The sequence below is a fragment of the Gorilla gorilla genome, chromosome 1 (genome assembly GCF_029281585.2).
Source record: "Gorilla gorilla gorilla isolate KB3781 chromosome 1, NHGRI_mGorGor1-v2.1_pri, whole genome shotgun sequence".
In the NCBI taxonomy this organism is placed as follows: Eukaryota; Metazoa; Chordata; class Mammalia; order Primates; family Hominidae; genus Gorilla; species Gorilla gorilla.
This window is the reverse complement of record NC_073224.2, coordinates 224650828-224677218: the sequence shown is the minus strand read 5'-3', so window position 1 is coordinate 224677218 and position 26391 is coordinate 224650828. Positions and strand designations below refer to the sequence as shown.

General features: G+C 45.9%; 2 protein-coding genes across 6 annotated transcripts in view; one reads left to right on the top strand and one right to left on the bottom strand.

The window, feature by feature from the left end:
* CASP9 (caspase 9) overlaps positions 1–15177 on the bottom strand; it is a 34880-nt gene extending 19703 nt beyond the window's left edge. Inside the window, exons 1-2 of one of the 2 annotated variants that reach the window (XM_055385180.2) lie at positions 15124–15177; positions 8681–8966 (exon numbers count right to left, since the gene is read on the bottom strand). In XM_055385180.2, the coding sequence (XP_055241155.1) occupies positions 8681–8849 (169 nt within the window). In that variant the 5' untranslated portion in view covers positions 8850–8966; positions 15124–15177. Of the gene's footprint in view, positions 1–8680; positions 8967–14350; positions 14656–15123 lie in introns of those variants that run through there. The other variant, XM_019011435.4, reaches the window with a different exon arrangement.
* A 1821-nt stretch (positions 15178–16998) lies between these two features.
* The window catches only part of DNAJC16 (DnaJ heat shock protein family (Hsp40) member C16), a 44667-nt gene continuing 35274 nt past the window's right edge, over positions 16999–26391 (top strand). The window contains exons 1-3 of one of the 4 annotated variants that reach the window (XM_019011457.4): positions 16999–17241; positions 19362–19546; positions 24506–24572. In XM_019011457.4, the coding sequence (XP_018867002.4) occupies positions 19380–19546; positions 24506–24572 (234 nt within the window). In that variant the 5' untranslated portion in view covers positions 16999–17241; positions 19362–19379. Of the gene's footprint in view, positions 17311–19361; positions 19547–24505; positions 24573–26391 lie in introns of all 4 variants that reach the window. The other 3 variants (XM_055385154.2, XM_055385170.2, XM_055385169.2) reach the window with 3 other exon arrangements.

Sequence of the window (26391 nt, the reverse complement as noted above, 5' to 3'; positions counted from 1 at the left end):
GTCTGTACTAAAAATACAAAAAAAAAAGAAAAATTAGCCAGGCGAGGGGGCAGGCACCTGTAATCCCAGCTACTCGGGAGGCTGAGGCAGGAGAATTGCTTGAACCTGGGAGGCAGAGGTTGCAGTGAGTCAAGATCACGTCATTGCGCTCCAGCCTGGGCAACAAGAGCAAAACTCCATCTCAAAAAAAAAAGAAAACGTGCTGCGTGAAAAAAGCCAGACACCAGAGAGTATAGAAATAGTGTGGTCTCATTGAGAAGAAATTCCAGAGCAGAAAGAGGTGAGAGAAGCTCAGGAGAGCAGATGCTCACTGTCTGCGAGTCCATAGGGGCCCAGCACACAGCAGGTCCTCAGGAAATACTTGCAGAATGAATAAATGAATAAAGATGATTATTTTCCATCAACGTCAAAAGAGTTTTCATTTCCGTTAGCAAGAAGTTGACTGGCCACCAGCCTAAAAGGTTATGAGATGTTTTTTCTTTTTTTTTTTTGAGACAGAGTCTCGCTCTGTCACCCAGGCTGGAGTGCAGTGGCGCGATCTTGGCTCGCTGCAACTTCTGCCTCCTGGGTTCAAGCGATTCTCCTGCCTCAGCCTCCCAAGTAGCTGGGAGTACAAGCACCTGCACCACGCTTGGCTAATTTTTGTATTTTTAGTAGAGATGGGGTTTCACCATGTTAGCCAGGCTGGCCTCGAACTCCTGACTTCAGGTGATCCACCTGCCTCGCCCTCCCAAAGTGCTGGGATTACAGGCATGAGCCACCACGCCCGGCCTACATTTTTTCTTTTTTCAACAAGGAGAATACAGTGGCCACCTCCAAGGTGCAGTGGAGCCCATACTCCTGTTCCAGTAACAGTGCCATTCCTTGCTTAGAACAGGTCTGAACTATTCTGCCAGCTTAAAGGCCACAGCAGAAAAGCACTCACATCCCATTCACATCCCATTTTTAAAGTCAGAAATGGTTTTACCTACCCTGAAAATTCCTATTCATCCACAGACTTAATTCTGAGAACATTTGCTCATCTCCAAAATTCCACTGTACCCCAAAAATATAACTACTATCCACTACTGAGGAATTCACTCATTCCCCAAATTAGAAATATCTATTGATAAAGCAAAATGACTGCTCTCAAGAGGCCAAGGGCTACAGGTGCCCATGGAGGGAGCAAATCAACCAAGGGGTACCCAAAGAAAGAGGGAGAGGAAACACTCCAGGCAGAGGCCCCGGCATGAGCAAAGGCAGGGAGGATGCAGGAGCATGGCATGTTCAGGGCCCCTCAAGTTCGGTGACATGGTCAGATACAAGGTGCATGAGACCAGTTTCTCCTGAAATGGCCACTCCCATGGGGACAATAAACACACATGGCTAAGTGTGTGCAAAAGAATCAGTCTTCCAGCCTGAGTCACTGGACATGTGCCCAGGTCTCCAACACAAACAGAAGAGGGCAAGCACATCCTCTCTGCCACCCAAGAGAAAGAAGGGGTTTTGTCCCTCCGAACCTATGCTGGAATCACCCCAGAAGTGGCAGCAAAAGAGTTCCCACAAGGGAGTGCCCCAAACTGTCCTAAGATGGGGCCAGTTGGGATTCCAAAGAAAGAAGCAATAAATGCCAGGGCGATCTGGCCAAAGCAATCCTCGAGGTGCGGAGGCGAGAAAAAAAAACAGGTGTCTACCTAGGTTTGGTCCATAGTGAAGAGGTCAGGGTAAGGAGTTTATATGAAGGTTTAAGGAATTTGGCTCAGGGCCAGGGCTGGTTTCTTTCAGTGTTTTGGGTGATAACCTAGATACCTTTTTGTTTTGTTTTGTTTTTGGAGACGGAGTCTCACTCTCTTGTCCAGGCTGGAGTGCAGTGGTGCAATCTCAACTCACTGCAAACTTTGCCTGCTGGGCTCAAGTGACCCTCCCTCCTAAGCCATCCAAGTAGCTAGGACTACACCACTACACCTAATTTTTTATTTTTTTATTTATTTATTTTTTTTCAGACAGAGTCCCGCTCTGTCGCCCAAGCTGGAGTACAATGGCACAATCTTGGCTCACTGCAACCTCTGTCTCCCAGGTTCAAACAATTCTCCTGCCTCAGCCTCCCAAGTAGCTGGGATTACAAGCACACACCACCACGCCCAGCTAATTTTTGCATTTTTAGTAGAGGCAGGGTTTCATCATGTTGGCCAGGCTGGTCTCAAACTACTGGCCTCAAGTGATCCATCCGTCTTGGCCTCCCCAAGTGCTGGGATCACAGGCGTGAGCCACCATGCCCAGCCTACCTAGATACCTTTATCAATGCCTGAGAATGTTTAAGGCCCAGGTTTGGGCTCAGGTCTGCTGGGAAAAACCTGCAGCTGGCTGGGTCACAGGGTGGTCAAAGCACTCTGTGATTTTCAATCAGGACACAGAAAGAAACAGGGGAACTGGGGGACCCTACAGAAGGGAAGATGCCCTAGGACTGGCCCTCCCCAGCCTTTGGCAATTTAGAAATCAAGAAGGAAGCAGAGCTGACCAACAAGACCCAAGGCTCACTCAATAGGAGGCCCCATGTGAAGTCCCTCCACACACTGCCTCACTTACTCCTCAGAGCAGGCCCTTCAGCACAGAAGTACTGGCACACATCCCCATTCGCCAGAGGGGAATTGGGGGCTCAGAGACCCTGAGTTGTAATGGGAGGTGAGCACAGCCACCAGCCCCAGAGCAAAGAGACCAAGAAGCCAGGTAGGGCTGAAAAGCCAACTTCTACTTTCAAGGAAGTTCCAACCCAGGCAAGGCATGAGCAGAGAAAGCCACTGATGGTTGAGTTCACAGATCAACTTGACTAGATCACAGGGTACCCAAATATTTGGTTAAATATAACAGTATTTCTCGGGGTGCCTGTGAGAGTGTTTTGGGGATGAGAATGGGATTTGAATAGGTAGACAGAGTAAAGCAGATGGCCCTCCCCAGGAGGGTGGGCCGCGTCCAATCCGTCAAGGGCCTGAATAGAACAAAACAGTGGAGAATGGGAGAATTTGATCTCTCTCTGTCTCACTACTTGAGCTGGGACATCAGTCTTCTCCTGCCTTTGGAATGGGACTTCTACCATTGGTGCTCCTGGATCTCAGGCCTTCAGACTCAGACTGGAACTACATCACCAGCTTTCCTGGTCTCCAACTTGCAGATGGCAGATCTTGGAACTTCTCAGCCTCCATAATTGCATGAGCCTGTTCCTTGTAATAAATATCTTTTTAGATAAAGATATATATATATATATACACACACACAAAAAAATGCATATATCTTTCTGTATATATATCCATGTGTGTATGTGTGTATATGTATATATATAAAACAGAGGCCCAGAGACTCAACTACTTGTCCACTGTGACACAGCTGCTAAGTGTTGGAGTTGGGCTTTGAACCAAGTACCTCGGACTCACTCCATCACTGCCTCATACAGGACAAATGGCTTGGCCAGGTGAAGTGGCTCACGCCTGTAATCCCACCACTTTGGGAGGCTGAGGCGGACAGATCACGAGGTCAGGAGATCAACACCATACTGGTTAACATGGTGAAACCCCATCTCTACTAAAAAAAATACAAAAAAATTAGCTGGGCATGGTGGCAGGTGCCTGTAGTCCCAGATACTCGGGAGGCTGAGGCGGGAGAATGGCATGAACCCAGGAGGCAGAGCTTCCAGTGAGCAGAGATTGCGCCACTGCACTCCAGTCTGGGCAACAGAACAAGACTCCGTCTCAAAAAAAAAAAAAAAAAAAGAACGGCTCATTCTCTTTCTTGTCTGTGTATATGTGCCATTAATCATTAGCTCATGCAAATGTTTACTAAGTACCTGCTGAGTTCCAGGTGTTGGGGATGCAGCATTGAACAAAAGATGCTGTTTTATACACATACACACACCCCCTATTGGTTCTCTTTCTCTGGAGAATCATGAGAACACAGCCACCAACAGTTCTCCCAGCTCTCCCAGGCAAGAGGCCCTGGCTGGAACAAGCAGTTACACACAAGGCATCACGTCTGAAACTAAGAAAGTTCCTTCCATTCTGAAGGAAAAGGCATTTTCCTTTGAATATACAAAGACAAAGCCACTCTCTCTGGTGGGTCCCCTAATGATGCACCTCTAAAGCACCGTGTTCAGCTTCATAGCACTACCCACAGCCGTGAATAAAGACCAAATTAGGCAAGCATGAACTGAGTACCTGCCCCTCTCCACCTGAAGGCAAGGACTGGGCATCCTTGTTCGAAGCTGCATCCCCAACACCTAGAACCCAACAGGTACTTAGTAAACATTTGTGTGAGCTAATGAGTAATGGCACAAATATAGGGACAAGAAAGAGAATGAGCCATTTGTTTTTCGTGAGACAGTGATGGAGTGAGTCCGAGGTACTTGGGTTCAAATCCCAACTCCAACACTTAGCACCTGTGTCACAATGGGCAAGGAGCTCAGAGTCTCTGGGCCTCTGATTTCCCCATCTGTATTACAGGATAATAGGAGCAACTACCAACCTCATAGGATTGTGATGACACCTCAAACAATTAATACATGTGAGGCACATAGAACAATACCCGACACACTTGACAACTCAATAAAACTGATGTGTCCACATTATTATTCATTGACACTCATGCTCAATGAATATGTATGAGTGCAGTGTGTGTACTCAGCCCCACCACACTAACCCTTTGGGCCAGATTCTTCTTTATTGTGCAGAGCTACTCTGTACACTGTTGGGTTTTGGCAGCATCTCTGTCTACCCACTAGATGCCAGTAGCACCCACCCACCCTCAGCTATAACAACCAGATTTGTCCCTAGACATTGTCAAATGTCCCTTGGAGGTCGGGGAAAAATCGTCCCCAGTGTGAAACACTGACCTACAGCATCCTTTCCTGTATTCACTTATTAAAGGCTCTGCTGCTGGCCCTATTCTTGCTCAGCCAGACCTTCCCATACATATGAATACACAGCTCTTCCTTTGTGGGTCACCATGAAACCTACCTTGGGAAACATTCCCATGCAGTACTCTGGAGTCTAAGGCCCAGCATCTAAAAAGGACATCTTTCAGCAGCTCATGGAAAATGGGACAGTCGCTCTATTAAGCCAGAAGACCTAGGCCCAAGTCCTAGCTCTGTACTGGAACTCACTTTGTGACTGTTGCTCTCACAACCCAGTTTCCTCCCCTGTAAGTAGCATATAATGACAGACGGGCTTGCCGTGTCTACCACGGCACAGGGTGGTTTTGATGACCTGAAAAAACACTGTGTATACTACAAAGTGATATTCACATTATTTAAAGTGATCTTGGGCAAGCCATGCTGGCTCATACCTATAATCCCAGCACTTTGGGAGGCTGAGGCGGGTTTATCACTTGAGGTCAGGAGTTCAAGACCAGCCTGGCCAACATGGGGAAACCTTGTCTCTATCAAAAAATACAAAAACTAGCCAGGCATGGTGGTGCACCTGTAGTCCCAGCTACTTGGGAGGCTGAGGTGAGAGAATTGCTTGAACCTGGGAGGCAGAGGTTGCAGTGAGCCGAGAACACACCACCGCACTCCACCCTGGGTGACAGAGTAAGACCCTATCTCAAAAAATAATAATAATAAAGTAAAAAAAATTAAGTGATCTTACTATTGCTGTTGTTATTTACCCTTCGGAATTAAGCTCCTACTAGGAATAAATACTCACAACAAACAGGAAATAAAACACCTTCCAAAAAAACAGGAAGTTTCAAATTCTGACTGTTGGTCCTAAATGACTCACGTTGACATTTCCCAGAACCAAATAACAACAGATGAGCTTTGTATTCTGCCTGCCTCCTTTACAGGATAGTAATGCACATGGCCAATTCCAGAACCAGTCTCCTTCCTTACACTTCAAGCAAATGCAGCTTCCTACCCTTATCATGTTTGTCTGTTTCTCTGCTTTAGTGGATTGCCCAAAAATCACCATTATGCAGCAAGTACTCAATAATGTTCACCATTACTATTATGAATATTAACTCTGATACCATGCAATGGTCCACCAGGCACCCATGAAACAGGAAGTGCTAGAGCTCCACACGCTGCCATGGGAACAAAGCCCCAACTGAAAACAACCCACATGTCCATCAATAGGAAAATGGTTAAATAAATTGTGGATTATTCAGAACAGGAACTGCTGCCATCTAGAAATTAAAAAGAATGAACTACTGATATGCACAACAATATGAATGAGTTTTGTTGAATTTTTGTTGAAAGAAAACAGCATTTTTTACCCATCACACAGGAAAAAATGTCAATATTCACTGTTGGCAAGACTGTGGGAAAGTGGTCACCTTCACTCGCAGTTGGTGAGATTATAAAATGACACAATTTGGGCCGAGTGCAGTGGCTCACACCTGTAATTCCAGCACTTTGGGAGGCCGAGGTGGGCAGATTACTGGAGCACAGGAGTTTGAGGGCAGCCTGGGCAACATGGTAAGACCCTATCTCTACAAAAAATTTTAAAATTGGCCAGGCATGGGCTGGGAGTGGTGGCTCACACCTTTAATCCCAGCACTTTGGGAGGCTGAGGCAGGTGGATCACTTGAGGCCAGGAGTTCAAGACCAGCCTAGGCAACATGGTGAAACCCCATCTCTACTAAAAATACAAAAATTAGCCAGGCATGGTGGCGGCTGCCTGTAGTCCCAGCTACTCAGGAGGCTGAGGCAGGATAATTGCTTGAACCCAGGAGGTGGAGGCTGCAGTGAGCCGAGACTGCGCCACTGCACTCCAGCCTGGGTGACAGAGCGAGACTCCCTCTTAAAAAAAAAAAAAAAAAAAAAAAATGGCCAGGGATAACACGCACAGCTATCCAGGAGGCCGAGATGGGAGGACTGCTTGAGCCCAGGAGATCAAGACCAGCCTGGGCCACATGGTGAGACCCTGTCTCTACAAAAAATACAAAAAAATTAGCCAGGCCTGGTGGCGCACACAGCTACCTGGGAGGCTGAGTGGGAGGATTGCTTGAGCCTGGGAGTTCAAGGATGCAGTGAGCCGTGATCATGCCACTGCACTCCAGCCTGGGCCACAGAAGACCTTGTCTCAATTAAAAAAAAAAAAAAGACACAATTTTTCAATTTCTTTTTTCTTAGAGATAGGATCTCACTAAGTTGCCCAGGCTGGCTGTGAATTCCTAGGCTCATGTAGTCCTCCTGCCTCAGCCTCTCAAGTAGCTTGTCCTACAGGCTCACACCACCACACCTGGCTAAAATGACATATTTTTGAAGTATAAGTTGGTAGCATCTATCGGACAGGAACAAGTACCCTTTAACACACAATTCCATTTCTAGAAACATCCTGCAGTCAGAACTAGACGCACATGCAAGGCTCACTGCAGAAACAACACAATGTCCACCAGCATGAGTCGGATCAATGAGGTGTGTCCCACAAAGCACACATGGGGCTACCCTGCAGAGCAGACAGAACAGGTAAGCCCGGGCTGCAGCCCTGTCTCCACTCCTCACTAGCTGTGTGATTTGGCACAAGTCATCTCCCAATCTGTGGCTCACTTTGTCTAACAGCAAAGCACCTGCCTTACAAGAGAGATGGAGAGATTAAATTAGATCATTTATGTAAGCACTCCGAACGGTGCCTGGCAAATAGCAATTACTCAATAATGTTCACCATTACTATTATGATTATTAACTTTGATACCATGCAATGGTCCACCAGGCACCCATGAAACAGGAAGTGCTAGAGCTCCACACGCTGCCATGGGAACAAAGCCCCAACTGAAAACAACCCACATGTCCATCAGTAGGAAAATGGTTAAATAAATTGTGGATTATTCAGAATGCCATGTAGAAATTAAAAAGAATGAACTACTGATATGCACAACAATATGAATGAATTTCACAGATATAATGATGAATGAAAGAAGCCAGGCTCAAGAGTATATAAGACTATATAAGATTTATATTGAAGTTCAAGGACAAGCAAAAGGGATCTCTGGCGATAGAGATGAGAACGGTGATTACCTTGGGAAAAGGGAAGTGGGAAGAAATGGAAAGAGAGTCAACAGTCTTACAGGACCCCGGAATGTTTTCATCTTGATGATATGGGTGTTAGTTACCTGTGGGTATGCATAGGTAAAAATCACCCAGCTTACTCTTGGGATTTATGCATTTTATTGGATGTAGCCGTGTGACCTTTGGCAAAGTGTTTAATTTCCGTGAGCTTCAGTCAGTTTCTCCATCAACAAGGATGGGTCTAATGATACCTGCCTTGCAAGGTTGCTATAAAGGAAGAAGGTAAGGGTAAATACTTTGTAGATGTCTGTTTGTATGGGGCAGATACAACTGAGGCCTTTCTCCTGCCCCCAGACATGAGGTAGTCCAGGCTACCCACCCAGACTGAAAGGCAAATCCAAAACAATAGATGGCTCTGGAAACATTGATCAAAACCTGGGGCCTGCTATCTCAAAGGCAGGAAAAAAAACAAAAACAAAAACAAAAAACCCGGGACATCCAAAACAGACCTCAACACATGCTTTTCAGAGGAGGGGCTGCCAAGATTCAACCTCCTGAAAACCTCCCAGAATTTTGCCATCCCTATGAACATTCAGAAAGACAATGCTAAAATTAAATTCTGAATCTCAGCCCACCCAGCTGTACTCATAGTGAGTCCCAAATGACTACGTGTCATGCCCACCCACCAATCACTCTCTTGCTACTTACCGACATCACCGAATCCTCCAGAACCAATGTCCACTGGTCTGGGTGTTTCCGGTCTGAGAACCTCTGGTTTGCGAATCTCTGGTCTGAGCACCACTGGGGTAAGGTTTTCTAGGGTTGGCTTCGACAACTTTGCTGCTTGCCTGTTAGTTCGCAGAAACGAAGCCAGCATGTCCTGGCCTGTGTCCTCTAAGCAGGAGATGAACAAAGGAAGAGCCTGACTCCCTCGAGTCTCCAGATCTATGATCAGCTGCCTGGCCTGATCCCGCCGAGATCCAGAGCCCGCCTGCTGTTTGGAAAGAAAGGCAGGATACTAATTATCCATGTACTTTCATATGGCTCTCACCTTGTCTCCCCGTTTCCCAGCTACTGTAAGTCTAAACAATCAGGCACGTGGGCAGCAATGGAGCTGCAGGTGCACTGAGTGTGTGCCATTTACCAGCCTTTGCTGATCTGTTCATTATTTTGCAGGGCAAAAGATGCCCAGCACTATGCTAAGTGCTGAAAATGCTGCCATGGACAGTCTCAGTCCTTAAGGAGCAAATTTCTAATGGGGAATGCAATCAGACAAATCAGCAATGACACAACAAGAGACAAGTGCCCAGAAGGAAGCACATGGGGCTGAGGATATCAGGAAGTGAATAGCGAATTCAGGGTCTTATGAGGTGGGAGGTAGATAGTGGCAAGGGACAAGGCCTTTGTGTGGCCAGGCCAAGAAATTCATCCTGAGACCTGTCAGGTGCCACCAAAGAGTTTTTTGGTTTTTTTGTTTGTTTTTTTGTTTGTTTGTTTTTTGAGGAGTCTTGCTCTGTCACCCAGGCTGGAATGCAGTGGCACCATCTCAGCTCACTGCAACCTCCACCTTTTGGGTACAAGTGATTCTCCCACATCAGCCTCCCAGGTAGCTGGGACTACAGGCACCCACCACCATGCCTGGCTAATGTTTGTATTTGTTGGTCAAGACAGGGTTTCACCATGTTGGCCAGGCTGGTCTCAAACTCCTGACCTCAAGTGATCCACCAACCTCAGCCTCTCAAAGTGCTAGGATTACAGGCGTGAGCTACCATGCCCGGCCACCAAAGAGTTTTAAGAATGGAGTGACAGAGACAGATATGGCCTTTCAAAAAGTCATCCAGGGGTCAGGGTGAAAAATGGAAAGGAGTGAGCCATAGCCAGATCAGGAGGCAGCAAAGATGGTGCAGCTAGAATAGAGAGAAGTGAAAGGACAAAGCACAGATACAAAGAGGGAGGGTCCATAGGACATGGGCACTGACTGGGGGGACTGTGAAGACACAGCAAGGGTCAAAGTTGACAGGCAGGCCAGGCACAGTGGCTCATGCTTGCAATTCCAGCACTTTGGGAGGCTGAAGTGGGAGGATAGCTTGAGCCCAGTTCGAGACCAGCCTGGGCAACACAGTGAGACCCTGTCTCTACAAAAAATAACAAAAAAAAGCCAGGTATGGTGTCACGCACCTGTAGTCCCAGCTACTCAGGAGGCTGAGGCTCCTAGGAGGATGGCTCGAGCCCAGGAGATAAGGCTGCAGTGAGCTGTGATAGCACCACTGCACTTCAGCCTGGGCGACAGAGCAAGACCCTGTCTCAAAAAAAAAAAATTGAGAGGTGTCAGGATGGTGGGGTCAGTCACTAAGAAGGAAGAGTCTGGTTATCTGCCACCTGTCCTCAGATACCCAGCACTGGACAGGTTCTCAGGATCCACAGGGATAAGATGGCACCGTGTCCTCAACTATCCTACAGCAGCACTGTCTATGAGAACCTTCCGTGATGATGGAAATATTCCTGGTCTGTATTGTCCTATTTGGTAACCATATATCACATGACCGTTAAGCACTTGGCTAGTACAACTGAGGAACTGAATTTCTGTGGGCGAGAGATTACCCAGGTGCCGAGGCAAGAGACTGAAGCCACAAACTGTTTCAGTATAATAAAGAAAACAGTTAGAATAAGAATAGTCATAACACAAATTAGGTATAGAGATGATCATGGACAATTATCAATCATTATTATAAACATTATTAATCATTAGCTTTTAATATTACTCTTTGTTGCATTGCTAACTTAGGAATAACCGGCGGGTATAGGGTCAGGTGCTGAAGGGACATTGTGAGAAGTGACCTAGAAGGCAAGAGGTGAGCCCTCTGTCAGGCCCGCATAAGGGCCGCTTGAGGGCTCCTTGGTCAAGCGGTAATGCCAGTGTCTGGGGAGACATCCATTACTTAGCAGACCGCGAAGGGGAGTCTCCTGCCAGGCGCGGTGGCTCACGCCTATAATCCCAGCACTTTGGGAGGCCAAGGCAGGCAGATCACAAGGTTAGGAGTTCAAGACCAGCCTGACCAACATGGTGAAACCCCCGTCTCTACTAAAAATACAAAATATTAGCCGGGCGTGGTAGTGTGCACCTGTAATTCCAGCTACTCAGGAGGCTGAGGCAGAACAGCTTGAACCCTGGCTGGGCGCAGTGGCTCACGCCTGTAATCCCAGCACTTTAGGAGGGCAAGGTGGGTGGATCACGAGGTCAGGAGCTCAAGACCATCCTGGCTAACACGGTGAAACCCCATCTCTACTAAAAATACAAAAAATTAGCCAGGCGTGGTGGCGGGTGCCTGTAGTCCCAGCTACTCGGGAGGCTGAGGGAGGAGAATGGCATGAACCCGGGAGGCGGAGCTTGCAGTGAGCCGAGATTGCGGCACTGCACTCTAGCCTGGGCGACAGAGCAAGACTCTGTCTCAAAAAAAAAAAAAAAAGGAAAATAGCTTGAACCCGGAAGGCGGAGGTTGCAGTGAGCTGAGATCGTACCATTGCACTCCAGCCTGGGCGACAAAGTGGGACACCATCTCAAAAAAGAAAAAAGAAAGGGAGTCTCCTTTCCTTGGAGGAGTCACGGAGCACTCTGCTCCACCAGCTTCTTGTGGGAGGCTGGATATTATCCATGCCTGCCCGCAGTCATCCAGAGACCTAAACCCCTCCCTGTGGTGCTGTGCTTCCATGGTCACGCTCCTTGCCCACTTTCATGTTCCTCCCGTACTCCTGGTTCCCGTTTGAAGTTCATAGATAGCGGTAGAAGAAATAGTGAAAGTCTAAAGTCTTTGATCTTTCTTATAAGTGCATAGAAGAAAACGCTGACGTATGCTGCCTTCTCTCTCTGCTTCGGCTTCCTAAAAGGGAAGGGCCCCCTGTCCTATGATAATGGGACTTGCTTCACCTTATCAATCACTTAGAAGATTCACCCTCCTTACCCTGCCCCCTTGCCTTATATCCAATAACAGAGCAGCCAGGCATTCGGGGCCACTACCCTGTCTCCGCGTCTAGGTGGTAGTGGTCCCCCGGGCCCAGCTGTCTTTTTTTCTATCTCTTTCTCCTGTGTCTTTATTTCTACGATCTCTCATCTCCGCACACAAGGAGAAAAACCCACAGGCCCTGTAGGGCTTGACCCTACCGATTTTTAGTTTTATTTAATTTTAATTACTTCAAATGTACCTTTAACCACATGTGGCTAATGGCTACTGTTGGGAACAGCACAGACCTGTAGTGTCACTGAGAAGGTAAGTCTCACTAGCAGAACAGTTGGCTACATGCAAATAGATGGTGGTGTTTAGGTTTCTCTCCACATTTGCTGAACACTCCAGGAGGTCAACACTGTGTTAAATGCATTGTTTCATCTTTTTCTCCCTCAATAACTTTATAGAGTTAAATTAGAATTTCCCAACTTTTTAGGGTAAAAAATTTCAGGGAAACTGAGTCATAGAAAGGGTTTTTCTGTTTGTTTGGTTCATTGGTTGTGGTTTTTTACAACTTGCTAATATGTAACAAGGCCAGGATGAGAGCCCAGATCCAACTGGTTCCAAAACCTGCCTGTTTTTCAGCCATACTGAATGGCAAAATGGCAACCTGTGGTTCCCACAAGGTTCTTAAAAAATTTCTGAATTTGTTGCTAACATTTTAAGCCAGGGAATTTGACAGAGGAATCAAGATTTTCAGCTTCTTTTTTAAGATGTGAAAGCTGGGCCGGGTACAGTGACTCACACCTGTAATCCCAACACTGAGGCAGGAGAATCACTTGAGGCCAAGAGTTTGAGACTCATCTAGGCAACACAGCAAGACTCCTATCTGTACAAAAAAAAATTTTTTTTTAATTAGCCAGGCATGGTGGCATATGCCTAAAGTCCCAGCTGCTCTAAAGGCTGAGGCAGGAAGGCTACTTAAGCCCAGGAGGTCAAGGTCGCAGTGAGCCATGATCTCATCCCTGCACTCCAGGCTGGGCAAGAGTGAGACCCTGCCTCAAAATAAGTGTAAGATGTGGCAATACTGGGCCATTTGTTGATATGGCCATACTCAGCTGGAGACGGAGGGCAGTGCAAAGGCTATCCACCATGATGCCCATCCATTGGTCCTCCAAGGGCATTTGAGCTTGTGATCCCCATGAACATTCCTGAAGGCAAGGACTGCGGCCTCAAACCATTTCTGTTCCCCAGTAGGGGCCACACAGAAGTCACAAAACTTATTTTATTATTAATGAATAATTACTCATATGATACTCAATTATTTAAAGACTCTTTCCCTGGGCCAGGGCACTGGCCAGGGATATCCAGCCAGCCACTCACACCTACTGCACCTCATGGTAGGAAATATCTCCTGCATCTTCACAGGCCTGTGATGAGGGTCAAATGAGACAAAGATGGGAAAGTGCTTTTAAACAAAACCTCAAATGTTTGACTTTATTATTCTCCATTCTGCATCAGGTCCCCTCACTTCCAAAACCTCTTAACAAAACATAAACTGAACACAGAAGGGGCTGGCCAAAGAGGGCAGGGCACTCTGAGCCCCCGCTCTGTGCCTGGCACTACAGTTTCACATCCGTTATTTCATTTAGTCCTTATGACAGTATTATTCTTATTCCCATTTCACAGCCCAAAAACTGTGGCTCAAAGAGGGTAAGTGACTGGCCCAAGAACACGTTGCCAGGCAGCCTGATGCCAAAGTGGGTTCCCGAAACCTCTGTGCTAGAAAAGTAAAAACGCACACGCCTCCTTCCTCGCAAGTATTAACGTAAATTAAAATGGAGACCAACCATGAACAATTCCTGAGCAGACAAAACCAATCAGGTATCCTAAGTGACCTAAATCTTGCTTAAACTGCAAACATAAGCAAAATTTAACTTGGGTCATATCTGATAAATGCTTATGTTAGAGAGAAATAAAACAAGACCAGCCAATCATAAGCAAACATAAGCAGTCAATTAACAGACCTTAAAAAAAAAAGGCAATTTTGTAACTGCAAACCAATCAAATAATTTCTTTATTTTGCTTCCACATTTTCCCAATAAATACTTGCCTCTGACGTTTTGTCATTGCAACACTAAACCTCTTTCAGTCTGATGTTCTCCAATTCATGAATTGTTTCTTATTCAAAGTTTTCAAGATGTGTCTCACATTTTTCCTTTACACAAGAAACACAAGCACTAACAGTGTACGCTGACTGAGTATGGCATGGAATCGCTTTAGCGAACACCCGACTAAGAGGTGTTTGGGATTCTTTGGCTCCGCTGAGGGGTTTGAAGCCACAGGGAAAGCTAGGCTCCCGCACAACGCCTCCTCGAGGGGCGTGGGGACCCGGCCGTGCAGCGCGGGGACAGGGGGCCGGGGGCGGGGGGCGCACCTGGATGTCCTCGATCATATGGGGCCTGAACAGCTCGCGGCTCAGCAGGGCGTCCCAGAGCTGGTCCACCTGCAGCTCTTCCACCAGCCGCAGCCGGCACCGCTGCAGGAGCCGCCGATCCGCTTCGTCCATGGCGAGTAGCCAACTAAGACTCCAGGTCGCCTCAGTCCGCTTCCGGGCCTCGGCCGCCCGCCCCAGTCCCCAGGACCCGCCCCAGTCCCCAGGACCCGCCCCCGCCCCAGGGCCCGCCCCCGCGTCACGGCCCCGGGTCAGTCTTCGCTCCCCACCGTCTCCGGACGCATCTCCAAGGCCTCGCCCCGCCCCCAGGAGTCGCTCTTGCGTCACCGCCCCGCCCTCAGGACGCACCTCTGCGCCTCGCCCCGCCCCCAGGGCCAAGCCTCCCATCACCGCCCCGCCCCAGAACCCGCCCCGCGTCACCGCCCCGCTCCAGAATCCACCACTGCGTCCCCGCCCCAGAACCTGCCCCGTATCCCCGCACTGACCTCACGTCACCGCCCCGCCCCCGCGTCACCGTCCCGCCCGCGGGACGCATCTCCAACGCCTCGCCCCGCCCCAAAGATTCGCTCTTGCTTCACCGCCTCGCCTTCAGGACGCCTCCGCGCCTCGCCCTGTCCCCAGGGTCAATTCTGGGGTCACCGCCTGTCCCCAGAACCTGCCACCGCGTCACCGCCCACTCCCCGGGACGCATCTAGAAGGTCTCGCCCCGCCCCCAGGATTCGCTCTTGCATCATCGCCCCGCCCTCAGGACGCACCTCAGCGCCTCGCGCCGACCCCAGAATCCATTCCTCGCCACTGCCCCGCCCCCAGGATTCAACCCACGCCCCCACCCCGCCCCCAAGGTCAATCTTGCGCCACCGCCCCGCCCCCAAGGGCTAGCCTCGTGCCACCGCCCCGCCTCCAAGAGCCAATCCCCTCCCCTCGCTCCACCCTCAGAATCTTCCTTGCGTCACCGCTCAGCCTCAGACTCCAGCTCGCACTCTCGCCCCGCCCCCAAAGTCAATCCTCACCCCCAGGATCCATCCTTTTGTCACCGCCCCGCCCCAAGGCGGCACCTCCGCGCCTCGCCCCGCCCCCAGGGCCCAGCCCCGCCCCCGCATCGCCTCCCCACTCCGGGCGCAGGTTCCCTTTTGCAATTCTGGCACCAGTTCCCGGTCCACCGCGGGCCCTTTGCCAGAATTCACTACAGCCCCGCTTTTACAGAGATCCGGAGGGAGTCGTCACACTTCCAGCAAGAGGGAAACCATGAGTGGAGCCGTGATGTGTCCCGCCCATTCAACCTCCTCCGGGGCATGGCTTCCCCTTGGCCCCCTCCTCCACCCCAAGTAAAACTATAAGCTCCCCTCACCGCCCTTGTGCCCAGATCGCAGTTGACTGTTCCAAACTCGAGTGTCTGATCCAACCAAGCCCACCTTACACAGTCTTCCATTCCCTCTTCCCTCCCTCCCACCCTAACACCTCCCACACAGAAAAAAAAAACAAAACCGGCAGAAATCTAGTCCTCTAAACTCCCATCGTTTTGAACGGTTCATTTTCACATTTCAAAAATAATCGTTTCTGTTTACTGAGCATTTGCTAAGTCCCAGGCATCGTGCTAGCCACTTTTCATGCTTATTTCACTTATCCTTAACTACAATCCTGCCAGGAAGGTATTCCCACCCCCCGCCGGTTTTACAGATGTAGACCCTAGGGTTCAGGGAAACGAATGTTTAAGGTCACGTGGGTAGTAAGTGGCCGAGGCAGGCAGGATTGAAACCCGAACCTGACTCTGTAAGCCACACTCTTAAGAATCCAAGAGTCCACCTTAGAATATAATCTCTTGAGCACCAAAACCTCAGCCCCATTCGTTCACTTCTACGAATATTTATTGAGCCTGTAGTCAAACACTGAGAACATGAAGGTGAACAAAACAAAATCCCTGCTTTTAGAGTTTACATTCCAGTGGAAGGATCAGGTGATAAACTATATAAATAAATAAGACATACTATGTTAGATAGTGATAAATGCAAAAAGAAAAAATAAAAACAGGACAGGGAGATATGAAAGCTCTTTATATCCGCAAGGGATCTATCTCATTGGCTCAAAGAAAGTTTCCTTCACCTACCTGTGCCTTATCCCTCTCCCCACCCCCACCGCCCTTTCCCCGTGCTTAAGGCAGAGACTGGTACATTCTTGGGTGGAGCTCGGTTTTCGGTAAACGGGATTAAAAGTCCTGGATTCTCTCAAAAAAAAAAAAAGATAAGTAAACAAAAATAAAAGGAATGCTGGATTCTAGGCCTTGGGCAAATCTCTGCCCCTCTCTGGACCTCGGTCTCCCTATCAATATTGCAGGAGTTGGAGAGTTAAAGAATCCCTAAGGTCACTTCCAATCTGACGCTCTAAGGTTCTATGAATAGGGTTAAAGAGAACAGAGACCAGAGAGTGCGTCCCCATCCTAGCAACTGTTGCTAGACGAGGGCCATCTCCCGGTAGGAGCGGAAACACCTTCCTGGATCGAGGAGGTCCTTCTGGCATCCCATCATGCATAGCGACTTCGCCTCGCTAGGAGGCACGTTTTGGCCTCTTTGGTCACGATCAGCCTTTTGGCTGCAACCAAAGAGCGCGCCTCGTTTCTATAGCAACCACCCCAGGTCCACGCCTAGACGGCGAGTGGCAAGGGTCAAAATGAATTCGCCCAGTAGACACCCTCGACCTGTTCTGTCCTCGCCTTCAGTGCGATAGACCTTTAAGCGTCACGTGACTCCCCTCGGGCTTGTCCCCGCCTCTTTCCCCTCCCCAGGCCCAGGCGATCGCTGGTGTGGACGGGAAGCTCCCGGCCCGGCGAACTAACTGGAGCACGGAGCTGCAGCCGGTTGGGCCGGTGTACTTTCCCGGTAACTCCTTCCCGGCGTGACGCGCGGAACCGCGGACGCGGCGGGGCCAGGCCGACTCAGGGATTTCCCGTCAGTTCCTTCTCGTTTCCAGTCACTGCTGGCCCCGGGGGGAGCCGGGAGCCAACAGGGCCGGGCCCTGGGCTCTCGGAGGGCGGCGGGGGAGGGGGCTGTCTCCTGCAGGGTTGCGACCTCCGGCGGGAGCGCGAGGCGGGGCTTAGACCTGGAGTTTGTCTCTGGGAGCCTCTTCCTGGTCCTGGAGATGCTGCCCAGAGACCTGGCAGCCTACCTGTTGGGCAGGTGTTTGCTGCTCCGAGGTCGGCGCCGTCTATCTCGCATGTCAGCGAAAGAACTTCCCAGACCACCGCCACTTCGGCCCTCTAACTGGAAGGAACTGACATGATTAAATAAGGCAGCGATCGTACTGCATGGTAGAAATAATAGCACTAACGACCATTTGTTGACTGTTGACTCTGGGCTCAGTAAACCCTTTACATGCATTTAGTCCCCACATGATGATCCTTCAAGGTGGTAGTATTCATTCCCATTTTATGAATAAGGACGCTGATGCTTAGTAAGTTTAAATAATTTGCCCAAGGTAATAAAGTAGTGGAGAATAGATCCGTCTTCAACCCATATGCTTAACCAGTAGCTACATCGCCTTCACGTGTTTTGTAGGATATAATAGGTTGCCTTAACAAAGAAGAAACTGGTTTGTTTTAGGATTTTATTCAGCACGTATGCAATTTTAAACGTTGGTCATCAGATTAGTCAATTTTGTGAGGACTCCCAGGCGGCATTAAACTTGCACTTACGGAAATCCACCACTGTTATGGTTTTGCCCTTCTTCAGTAAGGTGTCACAGCAGACACTTGAACCTTAAAACTATTAACTTATGAGAAATCAAGATAAATGTGTTCCTTGAAAAAAAACATTGTAGGGTATAGCAGCAATCATAATTGTGGAGTATAAATATCTACAGTTCCAGCACTACCCTGTTCATTAACCAGCCAGGATTATTTCCAAAATTGACAATGAATTAAGTCACTGTACTCACCAGAGATGGAGCTTGAAACTTTTAAAGACCACGCCTGCTGTTTGGTCTTTGCCGTTAATTCTTCTTCACATGTAAAACTAAATTTTTTCTTGCCACTTTTTCTCATCTGAGGTTTCCATTAATAATGACCGTATTGGCCGGCGCGATGGCTCACGCCTGTAATCCCAACACTTTGGGAGGCCGAGGCGGGTGGATCACCTGAGGTCAGGAGTTCAAAACCAGCCTGGCCAACATGGTGAAACCCTGTCTCTACTAAAAATACAAAAAATTAGCTAGGCAGGGTGGCGCATGCCTGTAATCCCAGCTACTGGGGAGGCTGAGACAGGAGACTTGCTTGAACCTGGGAGGCGGAGGATGCAGTGAGCTGAGATCCCATCATTGCACTCCAGCCTGGGCAACGAGTGAAACTCCGTCTCCAAAAAAAAAGAAAAAACACCATATTGCTAATGATTAAAGAGCAGCTTCTCATTTTCTTGTTTGAATGGGTGTGGTGAGAAAGAATAGAATTGAGGCATACTGCGTCTTAACTACACAGTTTTTTGAGAGTGTTTCACGTCCATGTTTGTACTTATTTAATGCCCAAGAATGCCACAACTATCTCATTTTGTAGTTTTGTACATAGTAAATCTTACAGTTTCATGAGTTTGTTGAACATGTACTCAATGAAGTATTCTTAAACCATTTATTTTATTTATTCTTATCAGAATAAATGAAATCATGTATTTGAGAGGTCGTCCTGATTATCCTATTTAGGTTTTCTCTCATTTATGTATTATTTCTGCATCCCATTCATTTTCATTCATTTCTAAAGCTTTTCTAGTCCAAGTATTCTGGAGAGTTGCTATTCTTATTACTCATCTTTTCATCTGTAATAGTTCTCATTTGTGATATTCAAAAGTAGTAGCGAGATTTTTATTTTAAGATACAGTTCAACAGCTTGACACTTTTCCTGCAAAATACCTTTTGTTGGTTTTGTTTTTCATCTATATATCTTATACTTTTACCTAAAAAGCAAGACTGTCCAGGTTTCTGCCACTGAAACTCATTGCCTCTTCAATCATTTCAGCTCTGGAAAGGAAGAGAAATGGAAGTGAGAAAGTTGAGCATTTCCTGGCAGTTCTTGATAGTTCTGGTTCTGATCCTGCAAATTCTGTCTGCGTTGGATTTTGACCCATACAGAGTCCTAGGGGTCAGCCGAACAGCCAATCAGGCTGATATTAAAAAGGCTTATAAGAAGCTCGCCCGGGAATGGTAGGTGAAACAAAGAAATAGAGGTTTAACGTAAGCTAAACAGTCTTAGCAGGGATGAAGTCTAAATTATGACTAGCTTTTATTTGTCTCTGTTTCTATGTTCAATATATATATCTGTCTAAAATATTTTACGCAGGAGAGCTAATGTTCATATTGTATAATTGTTAGCGATAAGATCCAAAGCCTATGTTTACTCTGAAACTCCCTTTTAGGAATACTTTGGCTTAAAGAATTGCCTTAGATACTGTTAGCATATTTAATGTTAAAGTAACAAGCTTTAATTTTAAAAAAATGTATATATAGTCAATAATAGATATGCTACCCTTCCCATGATACATTATTCATAAAGTAACTTTATGAGTGTAATTGCTAAACAGGAACACTATACGACCCTATTCTAAATTATTAATTTCTACACTTTGAAAAAAAGTTAAGAGTAATAGCCTTTTGCCTCCAAAAAAAAAAATTCAGAAACCAAGGATAGTTGTCTCTTGATATCCATGAGGTCTTGGTTCCAGGATCCTCAGAAATACCAAAGTCATTGGATGCTCAAGTCACTGTATAAAATAGCATAGTATTTACATATAATCTATGCACGTCCTCTCATATATTTTAAATCATCTCTAGCTTACTTATAATACCTAATACAATGTAACTGCTGTGCAAATGGTTGTTATACTGTTATTGTTTAAGGAATAATGACAAGAAAAAAGTCTGTACATGTTCAGTACAATGCAATTTTTTAAAAATATTTTTGAATATTTCAAAATAGAAAATATTATATTTTGGTTGGTGGAATCCATGGATGTGAAACCAACAGATATAGAGGGCTGACTATATATTACTCAAAAAAAAAAATTGGCCTGGCATGGTGGCTCATGTTTGTAATCCCAGCACTTTGGGAGCCTGAGGTGGGAGGATCGTTTGAGCCCATGAGTTTGAGACCAGCCTGGGCAACATAGTGACACCTCATCTCTATGAAAAAAAAAAAAGCCCAGAAGTTCGAGGCTGCAGTGAGCTATAATCACACCACTGCACTCCAGCCTGGGCAACAGAGTGAGACCCATCTCAAAAAAAAAAATCTTACAGAAAATTGTAATTTTGCCTGTAGTTATCAGGATAGCAATTAGCAGGGTAGCAATAAATCTAAACTTTGGACAAATGTCATCAGTTTCTTCCACCAATGCCTTGGCCATGCCAAAGAAGCAGAAGTGTTGGATTATATAGATGGAGGGGGAGCAGCAGAAGGAGGAAAGGACAGAGGTGACTCCAAGCTGGCTGTACCAACCATGAGGAATGGAAGAAAGTTTGGGACAGGTACCATCACTGAGCACCTACTACATGCTAACCTCCTGGTTCTATACTTTTTATCTCATTTAAACCTTATAATGAGCCTATGAAGGAGAATATCAGTGTCTCTTTTTTTTTTTGAGACAGAGTCTCGTTCTGTCACGCAGGCTGGAATGCAGTGGCACGATCTTGGCTCACTGTAACCTCCGCTTCCTGGGTTCAAGAGATTCTCCTGACTCAGCCTCCCAAGTAGCTGGGACTACAGGTGTGCACCACCACACCCAGCTAATTGTTGTATTTCTAGTAGAGACGGGGTTTCGCCATATTGGCCAGGCTGGTCTCAAACTCCTGACCTCAAGTGATCCGTCCACCTCGGCCTCCCAAAGTGCTGGGATTACAGACGTGAGCTACCATGCTCAGCCAGTGTCTCTGTTTTATAGATGAGAAGATGGAGGCTTAGAGTTGGTAAATCTGTGGTACCTCTGGGTTCCATAGTTTGACCCTCTGCATCAGTAGTCCATTGCTTTATTGTTTTTTAATCATTTACACATCTAGGCATGAGTAAGAGTGAGTGGGCTAATGGTTGGCTGGGGAGGAGCTGAATGCAAGTAGGAAGTTATCCAGAAGCAAAACTGCCACATTGAGGTGATGCGTGATACAGACTGCATGCGTGACTGCGCCTGACACTGTTCTGCTTCAGTGAACAGGTATATTTTAGCATTAAACTGGTTGAAATAAAGGTAAAGATCATTGAAAATATATTTTTCAAATAAATGTTTTAGACCATATTCCATGAGAAATCCAGAATTGGATGCCAAAAAAGCAATCTCTAATTATACATGACCTCCTTCCAGGGACTCTTTATACCAAGGTTATGTTCTACATCATTTCAGACTCTTGCCTCTTTATGTTTAAAGCAAGATATATAAATCTGCAGCGAATTCATAAGGTAACAACGTTCTTTTGGACAGGGCATAGCCTTTGACAATATTTTAAGAACACAAATAACAGCTTGAGTATGTGGGACCTATTAAAATGTACAGCTTTGACTCTTCTGTCTTCCAGAGCTGAAAAGGGTGTTATGATATTAATTAAATGAGTCATATTCTTCTCTTTTTTAATTAGATTCTCTCTAGGAATAATTCATCACCATAGAAATGTATTGAGTGTGTCATCCAGTAAAAGTCTAAAATTTTACTTTACGTTTTTAATTTTGCTCTACTATTATTTTCTGCGGTTTTGGCTATGACAATGCTTTGTCACTTGGAATAGTTTAAGTTTTGCTTACTAATGGCTTGATATACACTGAAAATAGCAGTGTTTCCCAGTTTGACTTTTCAGAATGAGCTATAGCAGGGGGAAGTGGTTACTTGTTGAGTTGGATCTGGAGCCTTCCTCTGATACATTTTACTAAGTGTTTCTTAGACTGCTTAAGAATTTTCCTTTGCTTGGTGAAACCATTTGACTTTACTTTTTCCCTTAGGAAAACTATGTTTCTCTCCCAATAATTAAGTTTTATCATAGGTACTTTTTGTTTGTTATCCACATTAGCAAAAGAAATAACTCCTCCCACCCAAAGAATGGCAGATTGGTGTGACGTGGTTATGCAATAAACTGAACAGTAAATTATTTTGTGTAATTCTTTGCTGTATTACCTTCTCTATCTTTGTTTTTATTCCTTTAAGAGGTAACTAGAGAGCCAGTAGATACTACACACAATATTTCCTCTACTTTGAATTTTAAAGATTGTGTATTATATTGCAGTTCCTGAAATAATTTCATATTAACTGAAAATAGCATTGGACAATACTTTCCTATGGCTGAATTTTTTTTTTTTATGTTTTCAACCTTGCAGTGTCTTCCCACAATTAGGAAAGTATTCCGTATGAATACAGCTGAAAGTGCTGTGGTTTCCTCCCTGTTCTTCAGCCTTGCCCTCCTCTGTTTCAGGATCTGTGTTTTCTAACCTAGCTGCCCTCAAGACTCTCTCTTTTGTTCATTCTCCTAAAAAGCCCCTTCCTACCCTTCTTCTACAGAGTTCTATATGTTAAATCTTCATTTGTATGATTGCATAATTTTTGATCCACTCAGTCGTCAGCCTGATGGTTTGGTTGATGGGTTGGTTTTGTTGGTATTTTTGGGTTTTTTTGTCATCCAGAAATGCTTTGGAGTCTCCATCTCGTTTCCTTAAGTCATGCTGTTTTCATTATGACTAGCTGAGATTTTTTTCCCCCCACTAATACTTATAGCAAGGATTAAATGGTTAAGGAAGGAATGATTTTTAAACTCAACAGTCAACAATTTGGAGTTTCCTTATTTGTAGAGAAATCAGAATATGTGGTATAATTCATTCAAACACATTCCTGCTAGAATAAATCCATTAAGTGGTAGATTTTTTTTTATTCCAATGTGCTTGGTGTATCCTTAATAGTCGTTTGCTTCCCAGTGAATTGTTTTTCTTTCCAGAACCTATGTCAGAGGAAATTTACTAGAAGTTACCAAAAGTGATTATGTAAAGAATACTGTCATACAAAGTCCCTTAAAGTGAACATTGAAAAATCAGTCCGTATAAAACACTGATTTAGGTCTTAGGGGCTTTCAAGGAAGTAAACCTAGCCCTTACTATCGAGAACTTTAAAATCTCCAAAGCTGGCGGGGTGTGGTAGCTCACACCTGTAATCCCAGCACTTTGGGAGGCCAAGGCAGGAGGATGGCATGAGTCCAGGAATTTGAGACCAGCTGGACAACATGGCAAAAAATGTTAAACATGTGGCATTGAGGCCGGGCATGGTGGCTCATGCCTGTATTCTCAGCACTTTTGGAGGCCAAGACAGGTGGATCATTTGAGGTCAGGAGTTTGAGACCAGCCCAGCCAACATGGTGAAACCCCATCTCTACTAAAAATACAAAAATTAGCCAGGTGATAGTGGCGCAGGCCTGTAATCCCAGCTACTCAGGAGGCTGAGGCAAGAGAATCGCTTGAGCCTGGGAGGCAGAGGTTGCCGTGTGCCAAGATTGTACCACTGCATTCCAGTCTGGGCAACAGAGTGAGACCCTGTCTCAAAAAAAACAAAAAAACAAAAAAAACAGTGGCCTTGAAATCTTTATCCAGGTAAAAGGCAATCGTAATAATAACGAAAAGTGTTCTAATTTGAAAGTCAGGCACAAGTGCAGTTTGAAACCTGATTGTTACTAAATGAATTTAGTCTATCCTAAAAGCTGTTTCTCATGTCTACCTGTGTTATCAGAAGAAACAACAGCATTCTAGCATCCTGATGTCATTCTAGCATTGGGATGAAACATTGCCATCCTAGGAGAAGACATGGGTTCTTATGGATAAACGATTTAGCCTTCAGCCAGCTTTAGCAGTGTTTGGGAGCAGTGTACAGACATGCACCATTTCCTACCTTCCTCTGAAATGCTGCAGTATTATATGGTGCTTTGAAAACGTGCCCTGCCGGAGTGCTTTGGAAAAAAATCACCTGTTTCAAAGTTTCATTGATTATAGTCATGTAAAACAACTGATTGCCTCTATCATTTATTTTAAGAAACTTTCCTAACAAAATAGCCCTCCATTTGCCTCTGTAGTGAACTCTGTGGACAAGGACATTAAATGACTGTGCATTAAAAGTTACATCTGTTCTCACTGCCTGCCCGTTTGTGTTTCAGGCATCCTGACAAAAACAAAGATCCTGGAGCAGAAGACAAGTTCATTCAAATCAGTAAGGCTTACGAGGTATCGTGTCCAGCTTTGTGATGCATCCATTAGCTCTTACAAAATATGCCTTAGGAGGTGATGAGTTTTGTAAAGTTGTCAGAAAGGTCATGTTCCCCATGCCCTTGATGCAGTTTCTAGATTATAATAGAACAGGCTGGATGCGGTGGCTCACGCCTGTAATCCCAGCACTTTGGGAGGCCGAGGTGGGTGGATCACGAGGTCAGGAGTTCGAGACCAGCCTGACCAACATGCTGAAACCCTGTCTTTACTAAAAATACAAAAAAAATTAGCCAGGCATGGTGGCACGTGCCTGTAATCCCAGCTACTCAGGAGGCTTAGGCAGGAGAATTGCTTGAACCCGGGAGGGGGAGGTTGCAGTGAGCAGAGATCGAGGCCTGGGTAACAGAGGGAGACTGTGTCTCAAAAAATAAAATAAAATAAAAAATAATAGAACATATTTGGCCACATCCAGTATATCGAAACAAGTGTCTGAACACTTCAGCTCTTGGAAAAACTGGCCTATTTTAAAGGCTTTAACTAGAATTGTAGAATTACCCTGAGTATGTCTGTATATGTCTCTATTGCCTTCTTAGAAATTTGCAGTAAAGAATCACATACCAAATCGCCTGTATTTATTAAAGTGGCGCAAGGTAACAAATACATTTAAACACAAGATTTTCAGTAATTTTCCAGTATGTCAGCTCAAGTAGACTGGTCTGGAATATGCATCAAAGAGAATTCAGTGGCTTTCTGATTTGTATAGGGAATGCCCTTCAGCAGACAGTGCTTAGCTCATAGAATAACACGTCATCATTCTAAAACAGATTCCTGAATTTTAGACTTCAAAGTTATTTTGTAAAACAAAGTCAATTAACAGACAAGGCACTAGATTATAGCTATTTGGTGTTCATAGCTTTTCTTATCTTGGTTTGAATTAGTCCAACTCACTAGGTATGACCAGGTCAATTTTCTTGTCATTGAGCCCTGGTGATCAACATTAGGTTATTTTATTTGTTTTGCTGAAGTGTTTAATGTTGTGGTAGTTTGAAATCTTTAATGCCAAGATGAGCATGAGTACCTAAACTGAAATATTTTAGTCTTGAATGTTCTTTAATGTTTCTCTAGTGAAAGAAGAGTTTCTCATTCTTTTGAATGACTGCATTTAGAATATCTAATCGGCTGGACCCGGTGGCTGCTCACGCCCTGTAATCCCAGCATTTGGGGAGGCTGAGGCATGCAGATCGCTTAAGCTGAGGAATTCAGGACCAGCCTAGACAACATGGTGAAAAATACAAAAATTAGCCAGGCATGGTGGCATGTGCTGATGGTCCTAGCTACTCAGGAGGCTGAGATGGAAGGTTGACCCTGAGAGATGGAGGCTGCAGTGAGCTGTGATCACGCCACTTCACTCCAGCCTGGGTGACAGACTGAGACCCTATCTCGAAAAGAAAAAGAATACCTAATTATGTCATAATCTTTTTTCTTTTTTCTTAAGAGACAGTCTGTCTCTGTCACCCAGGCTGGAGTACAGTGATGCGATCACAGCTCACTGCAGCCTTCAACTCCTGGGCTCAGGCAATCTCCCACTCACCTCACCCTCCCAAGTAGCTAGGACTATAGGCATGCACCACCATGCCTGGCCGATTTTTTTTTTTCTTTTTGTAGCGAAGTCTTGCTATGTGGTCCAGGCTGGTCTTGAACTCCTGGCTTCAAGGGATCCTCCAAACCTTGGCCTCACATAATCGTGTCATAATTTTTACATTTATTTTATTTTCTTTTCTTTTCTTTTTTTTTTTTTTTTTTTGAGACGGAGTTTCGCTCTTGTTGCCTAGGCTGG